Below are 9,763 nucleotides of genomic sequence, written 5' to 3' on the forward strand. Positions count from 1 at the left end.
ATTTCTTGTTAACAAATGGCTTAAGGACAACAAAGGCAAGGTATTGAGTGGCCATCACAAAACCCTGACCTCAATCCTATGGAAAATTTGTGGGCAGAACTGAAAAAGCGTGGGCGAGCAAGGAGGCCTTACAAACCTGACTCAGTTACACCAGCTCTGTCAGGAGGAATGGGCCAAAATTCACCCAACTTATTGTGGGAAGGTTGTGGAAGGCTACCCAAAACGTTTGACCCAAGTTAAACAATTTAAAGGCAATGCTACCAAATACTAATTGAGTGTATGTAAACTTCTGACCCCCTGGGACGGTGATGAAAGAAATAAAAGCTGAAATAAATCATTCTCTCTACTATTATTCTGACATTTCACAATCTTAAAATAAAGTGGTGATCCTAACTGACCTAAGACAGGGAATTTTTACTAGGATTAAATGTCAGGGACTGTGAAAAACTGAGTTTAAATGTATTTGGCTAAGGTGCATGTAAACTTCCGATTTCAACTGTATAAGACACGCTTCAAATGACCTGCCCACCTTGGCAAGCACAAGTAACAACAACAACAAAGATGGCGGTGAGAAAATAGTGCTTAGGCCTAGGAGTGTGAACGTTTAAACAAAGTTGGTATCCTTTACATTAAGAAAATCCATAACACAATTTAGTTTGTTTGTAGTTTTGTTAGGGGAAAAAACACAGTACAGTTATGAAAAAAACATTATTTTCCATGTTAAAGCCTAACTAGATTTCAGCCTGTAAAGGTTAAAATAGTATATGGTAGTTTAAATAAAACCATAAAGCTAAAAGCAAACAATTTGCTAGGCCTGTAAGACAACATATAGCGAGAAATAGATTACCAAGACATTCTTTCTGCCTGCCCCCTCCTCTCTCCTTCACGCTGGTTTGCCTGCTCTTGTTCTTCACCAGAGATCTGTATTTAATAATAAGATGCTCATGTCTCCGCCTTAACAATGGGAGTCATTGTCCCAAAGGCGGGAAGGCAGGTGACAAGCTTAGTTCCAAAATAAGCCCATAGAAACTCATTGGGTTAATTTTGGACAGATTTGAGTGAGACAGACCTCTTGCTTCGCCTCTTCCTCTCGGTCTTCACTAACGATGCGAGTGTGTGTTCAGTCTTCGGTCTGTTGCGTGTAGAATATCCTAGCCTATTCATTGATAATAGGCCCTGCTTTACTGAAGTTTCTAGACATTGTAAGCCAAGAAATGGCAAGATACAGCTTTCCATTGCGAGATACAGCATTTGATTGCTGATAGATAGGCCTATTGCATGGTTCTGACTGGTGGCCGACCTGCCTATACTGTGCCACTCCCCTTTCTCTCTGTCCCTCGCTATGAAAAATGCAAGTGGTTGTGTTCTCGGAAGGAAGTCCTGTATGGATATACTTTGAGAAGTTAAATGAGAAGGAAATGCAAACTTTGCGAGGTGGAATTGAGGTACAGTAATGGCAGTACAGGTGCAATGCTTAACCATCTTAAAAAGGGACACACCGTGAGATCCAAACCGTTGCTGGCAGCAGCACAGCTGCATTGTGAATTTAGGTGGAATTTCTCTTTAACAGGAATAAAAATATAAAAAATACAGTTTAAACATTATTTAAATAAATAAAAATGTCACATCCCTACATAGGCCTACTCTTTAATTAAGATTTAATTAAATATGTGAAAATGCTAATGATTCTGTCAGGTAGATAAGCACTAACCATGCAGGTAAATGCAGGTAACTTGAAAAATGTATCTCTAAAAAACATAAAATAAAGAACAAATTGGATCTAGACAAAATGCTCAGACAATCTTAACGGACAATAGCCTATATTAGAATTCCAATAAAAAGGTGTTTTTAAAATCCATCAATTTTCACACTCCGTAAATTTTTTAGCCCCTCCAGCTGAATATCTTTGCTAGATCCCATTTGTCTTTCATTTCATGCACCTTGGTTTAGGCGTAGGCTACTGTGTATTACTGTGGAGTGGGTAGCGAGTAGCGACTGTACGAAAAATGTCCCCACAAGCCTGTAAGGTGTTATAGAATGAATTCTGAAAATGAGAAAAATGGCAGTGTGGATATTGGAGTGTGTTGAAGGACACTGGAGAAGAAAAAAAAACATCTCCGTAAACACAATTACTTCCTTTCCTTCTCACTGTCTGCGGGGAACTATCCGGCTTAGCCACTGAAAATGTATGTGTACATGTGTTAGGCGAGTATGAGAACATCTGCCGCTGAGGGATCCCGCAAGACAAAGCTAATATGATACGATGTTATGATATATACATTTTTTAAATAACTTTCAACTCTGCTCTGCCAAAGTAAAGAAAACATTTTTTTAATTAAATAAACATGAAGAATTTGTGTGTGTTACATGGGGCTTGCATTTCACGATTTCAAGTTAAAGGGGATAGATTGAAAAAGATGATAAAGAACATCGAGAAAAAGGACATCAAATCTATGAGAATGTATTTATGTATGAAGCATGAAGTATTTCTAAAACTCAGTCACTGCTGTAATGACAGAAAGCGTGCCAATTATCAACAGGTAAAACCTGGCAAGCCTGTTACCTCATACAATATACATATGGCTAAGAGCAAAGACAGGCACAATTTGTTCAAAGGTTAGGGATATTGAAATTGTCTTCACTTAGCCTGCAGAGCATAAATCAGTTTCAGTTTCTAATCGCAAAATGTGGCAATGAAGCATAGAGAGTTATGACAGTGGTTAGACCTACTGTATGTGTGTTCTGTACAATATTACTTGACGTTCGGTGATATAAGAATGTTATGACATGTTTATGACACCATTGTGACACTTATGATATACAGTTCAAGTAAAGTGTTGTCAAATATTGAGTGAATAGGCCTAAGCCTACTTACTGTAAGTGGGTTGGACTGAAAAACAATGCTAAGTAGCCTATAAATACAAGAAGAGACATTGGAGGTAATCATTAGCATATTCTACTGTCATCATTGAACCCGTGATTTCTGGGTTATTAGAGCAATTAGATTAGGCTGGCATACTGTATACAGGTAACTGCCAAAATAAAGGAAACACCAACATAAAGTGTATTAAAGGTCCAATGCAACCATTTTTATCTCAATATCAAATAATTTCTGGGTAACAATGAAGTATCTTAATGTGACTTATCAATTTAAAAATTTAAAAAATAAACAAAAATAGCATCTTAGCAAAGAGCCATTTCTCAAGCAAGAATTATGCTAGGACTGTCTGGGAGCGGTCTGAGGGGAAAACTGAAAATTTATTTCCAAACACTTAAAAGACACACCCTATCCCCTCAGCCCTCAAATTAAGTGGACACTTCTGATGACGTATCATGACATCTGACGAGTATACACTTGCAGGGCGAGGGAGGAAGGAATGATTTCTTAATGGACCACCCTTGGCCGGAAATTCGTCACTCGTTGATCCCGCGATGATTGTGTTTTCAGCCACCGGTAGCTTGTGGGTGCTTTATATGCGCAACAGTCAATTATGATTGCATGTCCACTTCTATTAAATATATCATTATTAATATACGCCTACTGTAAGATAGCTAGCAAATTAATTAGCTAACTGACGTTAGCCTGCCTAGCTGGAACTTCTGACTTACAATTCCTAACTTATTTGCATCCGTTTTTACTTACACTTGTATGTTGACTTCTCAATTGATGTTGTTTTTAAGTTTTCGCTGACGTTTCTTAGCGGATGTACAATCGTCGCAAATGTAATTATGGGGAGTTTCAGGCCCCGGAGTGAACATAATTGTACACTCGCAAAGCTGACTAAAAACGTGGGCTGAGGGGTTCCCCTGCTTGGCTAATTATTTGGACCACCCTCCAAGATGGCGACGAGAGAAACTGGAGTTTCCATTGGCCAAATTCAGGTAGGTCCCTCCCAGTTTCTTAAGTTTAAGAAACGTTTTGCAACAGAATGGACATAATGAAAACATCAATGAATGCATCGATGACGTTATCCCTACAGTGACTGTATGTACATACCCCAACCAGAAGCCATCCACACTGAGCTAAAGGGTAGAGCTGCCGCTTTCAAGGAGCGGGACTCTAAACCGGAAGCTTATAAGAAATACCCCTATGCCCTCCGACGAACCATCAAACAGGCAAAGCATCAATACAGGACTAAGATCGAATCGTACTACACCAGCTTCGACGCTCGTCGAATGAGGCAGGGCTTGCAAACCATTACAGACTACAAAGGGAAGCACAGCCGAGAGCTGCCCAGTGACACAAGCCTACTGGACGAGCTAAATTACTTCTATGCTCTCTTCAAGGCAAGTAACACTGAAACATGCATGAGAGCATCAGCAGTTCCGGACGACTGCGTGATCACGCTCTCCGTAGCAAGACCTTTAAATTGGTCAACATTCACAAGGGCCAGACGGATTACCAGGACGTGTACTCTGAGCATGCGCTGACTAACTGGCAAGTGTCTTCACTGACATTTTCAACCTCTCCCTGTCTGAGTCTTGCAGCTTCATTAAATAGTACCCGCAAAACACCAGTCTCAACGTCAACAGTGAAGAGGTGACTCCGGATTAATGGCCTTATAGGCAGAGTTGCAAAGAAAAGGCCATATCTCAGACCGGCCAATAAAAAGAAAACATTAAGATGGGCAAAAGAGCACAGACATTGGACAAAGGAACTCTGCCAGGCATCCCGGAGTCGCCTCTTCGCTGTTGGAGTTGAGACTGGTGTTCTGCGGGTACTATTTAATGAAGCTGCCAGTTGAGGACTTGTGAGGCATCTGTTTCTCAAACTAGACAATCTAATGTACTTGTCCTCTTGCTCAGTTGTGCACCGGGGCCTTCCACTCCTCTTTCTATTCTGGTAGAGCCAGTTTGCGCTGTTCTGTGAAGGGAGTAGTACACAGCGTTTTACGAGATCTTCAGTTTCTTGGCCATTTCTCCAATGGAATAGCCTTCATTCCTCAGAACAAGAATAGACTGACGAGTTTCAGAAGAATGTTCTTTGTTTCTGGCCATTTTGAGCGCCTGTAATCAAATCCACAAATGCTGATGCTCCAGATACTCAACTAGTCTAAAGGACAGTTTTATAGCTTCTTTAACCAGGACAACAGTTTTCAGCTGTGCTAACATAATTGCAATTGTGTTTTATAATGATCAATTAGCCTTTTAAAATGATCAACTTGGATTAGCTAAGACAATGTGCCATTGGAACACAGGAGTGATGGTTGCTGATAAATGGGCCTCTGTACACCTATGTAGATATTCCATTAAACATCGACATTTCTAAGTGACCCCAAACTTTTGAACGGTAGTGTACATATTACCTCAATTATGTTGACTAACCGGTGCCCCCGCACATTGACTCTGTAACGGTACCCCCTATATATAGCCTCGCTATTGTTATTTTACTGCTGCTCTTTGGTACTTTTATTTTTTTAAATGTATTTTTCTTAACTGCATTGTCGGTTAAGGGCTTGTAAGTAAGCATTTCACCTGTTGTATTCGGCGCATGTGACAAATACCATTTTATTTTATTATAGGGAAAGCCATCCATCCCACCAAAACAGGCTTAAATGTCAGGTAGTCTTTTCAAACAGCTCTTACACTAAAAGGGTGGAAAAATATATAAAACACAGCCAAATCATGTGTTTGACTGCACTGGGCCTTTAATATGGTATTGGGCCACCATGCAGCTGCCAGAACAGGTTCAATGCGCCTTGGCATAGATTCTGCAAGTGTCTGGAACTCTACTGGAGGGATGCGACACCATTCTTCCACGTGAAAATCCATAATTTGTGTTTTGTTGGTGGAAAAATCTGTCTCAGGCAAAAGTCCAGAATCTCCCAATAACGGAGGCGCAAAAAGATGGCGGCCCCCATACACTTACAACAAATTCCTTGTTTTGATAAATTTACCGTATTGTACATTGCTCTCTGTCGCTCTTTTTTGGTATGGTCATTAGCAAAGTATAGCCTACAAGATCCACCTTTAGCTTCAAGACGCAGGCAATTTGAAAAAAACTAAAAAGTAGATTGTTCTGATTTATTGGCACATTGAACCATATCGCCCGCTGTTGTTACACTCAGTGGATAGTGCTAAAATGTTGTGAAATTGTTAAGTTATAATACTTGTTAGATATTACTGCATGGTCGAAACTAGAAGCACAAGCATTTCGATAAACTTGCATTAACACCTGCTAACCATGTGTATGTGACAAATACATTTGATTTGAAATAATTACGTCATATCTGAATTATGCCAGCTTTACGCACGTTCGCCATTGGGTTGAGATCCGGTGACAGACACACACACATTGCCTATGCTCCTTTGAGACACCTCTTTCAAAGTCACTGAAATCTCTTCTTCTAGCCATGGTAGCCAACATAATGGGCAATGGGTATTTTTATACATGACCCTAAGCATGATGGGATGTTAATTGCTTAATTAACTCAGGGACCACACCTGTGTGGAAGCACATGCTTTCAATATACTTTGTATCCTTTATTTTGGCAGTTCCCTGTAGATACCCTATGCAGTTTCATTGACTGGCAAACATTTTCTAGCTACATATCAAGTATGTTTTACCATGCAGCTCTGGAATGTAGGCTATGGGTGGATGGAATTCATAACAAACGGTTTAAACTCGGTGAAAATAGCTCCATGTAGAATAACGGTTATCTGCTTCAAATAACGGGAAAGTGTCTCTTTGAAAATCAAGAGGGGTCTATGGCAAGGCAAACCCTTTCTATGGAGAGCAAAACATTAATAAATGTAGACGTATTAACAAACTAGTAATTTAGCCAATGCAATTGTAGATTTTTTTGGTTGTTCAGAATGCGTATAGCCTAACCTTTGGCATTAAGATAGTTTTATCGTCATTGTTTTTTGTTGGCATACATTCTTAAAATGAACAAAAAAGGAGACTACGACGGCAGACTTTGATTTGATAAATCCAGAGAAATTGACTGTCTAGTCCGAGTGACCTACAACAAACAACCAAATGTCATTGAATTATGGATGTGTGAGGTTGCTGCTACGGACCATGGAACATCTCTCAAAATGTAGCCTAGCTGTCTTGTAACAACATGTAACAACCACTCCGAATTGGAAACATTACTACAGACGCCCACTCACAAAGAAAACGGATTACAATTGCGTGGTGGGCAATGTAAGTAGCTTAGCCTACCTTGGAACACAACTCGGAGAAGAACGGTCGATTTCCCATGTTGCAAAAAGATTCATAGGCACGGGCATGGGCCCATCCGACCCACCCGAATTCGAACCCATGCCTCCTGCTCCAACCGCGGCTCCGGGAGCAGCGGGCATAGGTGCCGGAGGTGGTCCACCGATCCCGCCGCCGCTACCTGGATTCAGGAAAGCGGCCCGCACTCCTCCTCTCTCTACGGCCGCCGCCATCATCGCCTCTCCCGGGGTAGCAGCAGGCTATCAGGCTGTGATGCTCGCTCGCGTAGCCACTCTCGGCTATATCGCAGAAACGTGTCAGTGTAGCAGGCAGCTCAAGCCTAGCATATCGAGATAGTGGTGAAACAGAAGCGTTCAAACACAAATCTGGGCGGGGCGCTATTAAGCACGCACACACAAAAACGAGGTACTATTGGACGCTAGGGGCGCCAGCAAAGGGGCGGGTCATTGGTTGATTGTAAATAAAAAATCAGAGCTGAATATTATTGGATTATAATAACATTGTTAAATGTAATTAACCGCAATGTGATTATAGCTAGTTGACAATTATTAGTCTATACATAATTATTTATTGGACATTTTATGACCATAGTAAGAAACGTTATATATAGACTAATGATACAATATATCAGGAATCATGAGGCATCATAATCAGGGTTCATAATAAAAATTGCTGCAACAACCAATGAAATATCCCTTAATATAAAATCCTACTCCTCTACTAGCCCACAATCCATTCCTGGGAAAGAAATGGCAAGTCATATTAAAATGTTATTTTTATATACAATCAAAATCCACTGTCGCTTGCACATTCCATTAAGAGTTGGAGAAAATATGTTTCTGTAACACTTCATTTGATGTTCTGCTTGTAATGTGTTTATTACATCGTTTATTTTGTGTGTGCTTAATTTAGGTTGGTATTTGCACTTTTGGGACTATTCCATTGGTTCCATTGTACTGGGCAAACTAAATTACTTCACATATAGGCCTATTTGACCCAGGTTTGATCTCCAACTGTAATTTCTGTCAGTATTGGTGCTAATGACTAGTGAACAGACTGAGTACTGACTAGGACAGGGCTTGACTTGGACCCAACCAATAAGGAGCACCCACACCTTGTTTACTGGGATGTAGTGCCTTCCAGTGGCAATCAAAGATACATTTACTGCTTCTACTACTGTATTTATATGTGATTCTAGCTTGTACAGGGACATTGCATGCATATCTTCTCTTCTGCTCATATCTGAGATTAACAGGAGTAAAGCATTCTAGTGTAGTTATAATGCATTGTAAGACTTGTCATGAGCATGTGTATTTATTAGAGATCCCCATTAGCTTCTGCCAAGGCAGCAGCTACTCTTCCTGATGTCCAAACACATTAAGGCACTTATATTACATATAAAACAAAATGTAAAACAGTACATCATATGACATTATTACACCACTACATATCTGCAATACAAAATGTATAATACCACCATACAACAATAATACAATGTACGTGTGAGCAGAGTGCGTGTGCTAGCGCTTGTGTGCATATGCGTGTTTCTGTCTCTTCACAGTTTTTACCTGTTTAAAAAAAAATCTGATTCTTCTGCTTACATCAGTTACCCGATGTGGAAGAGAGTTCCATGTAGTCATGGCTCTATGTAGTACTGTGCGCCTCGGAAGCAATACTGTTACATTGGTGCCGTGACCCGGATCACTGGTTGCTGCGGAAAAGGAGGAGGTCAAAGCGGGGTGCGCGCTAATAGCGTTTCAATCAGTGACGTCACTCGCACTGAGACCTTGAAGTAGTTGTTCCCCTTGCTCTTCAAGGGCCGCGGCTTTTGTGGAGCGATGGGTAACGATGCTTCGTGGGAGGCAGTTGTTGATGTGTGCAGAGGGTCCCTGGTTCGAGCCCAGGTATGGGCGAGGAGAGGGACGGAAGCAATACTGTTACACATGGGTGTCCGAGCTGTGTGCTAGTAGTCTAAAGAGACAGCTCGGTACATTTAGCTTGTCAACACCTCTTACAAAACAAGTAGTGAAGAAGTCAATCTCTCTTCCACTTTGAGCCATGACAGATTAGATTGACATGCATATAATTAATGTTAACTCTCCGTGTACTTTTAAGGGCCAGCTGTGCTGCCCTGTTCTGAGCCAATTGTAATTTTCCTAAGTCCCTCTTTGTGGCTCCTGACCACACTACTGAACAGCAGTCCAGGTGTGACAAAACTAGGGCCTGTAGGACCTGCCTTGTTGATAGTATTGTTAAGCAGGCAGAGCAGCGCTTTATTATGGACAGACTTCTCCCCATCTTAGCTACTGTTGTATCAATATGTTTTGACCATGACAGTTTACAATCCAGGGTTACTCCAAGCAGTTTTTGAAATAATTAGGACTAACTTATTCCTTGCCACCCATTCTGAAACTAACCGCAGCTCTTTGTTAAGTGTTGCAGTCATTTCAGTCGCTGTAGTAGCTGACGTGTATAGTGTTGAGTCATCCACATACATAGAACACACTGGCTTTACTCAAAGCCAGTAACATAAAGATTGAAAAATGTATATGACACCCTCAGAATGTCTTATTATCC

General features: G+C 40.8%; 1 protein-coding gene across 4 annotated transcripts in view; it reads right to left on the bottom strand.

Moving 5' to 3' along the window:
* The window catches only part of LOC139567039 (phosphofurin acidic cluster sorting protein 2-like), a 97,881-nt gene extending 90,325 nt beyond the window's left edge, over positions 1 to 7,556 (bottom strand). For 3 of the 4 annotated variants that reach the window (XM_071388464.1, XM_071388465.1, XM_071388463.1), the window contains exon 1: positions 7,169 to 7,556. In XM_071388464.1, coding sequence (XP_071244565.1) covers positions 7,169 to 7,401 — 233 coding nt within the window. In that variant the 5' untranslated portion in view covers positions 7,402 to 7,556. The remainder of the gene's footprint in view (positions 1 to 7,168) is intronic. The other variant, XM_071388466.1, reaches the window with a different exon arrangement.
* Between the last annotated feature and the right edge of the window lie 2,207 nt (positions 7,557 to 9,763).

This window comes from Salvelinus alpinus, unplaced genomic scaffold (genome assembly GCF_045679555.1).
Source record: "Salvelinus alpinus unplaced genomic scaffold, SLU_Salpinus.1 scaffold_40, whole genome shotgun sequence".
NCBI classification, from domain to species: Eukaryota; Metazoa; Chordata; class Actinopteri; order Salmoniformes; family Salmonidae; genus Salvelinus; species Salvelinus alpinus.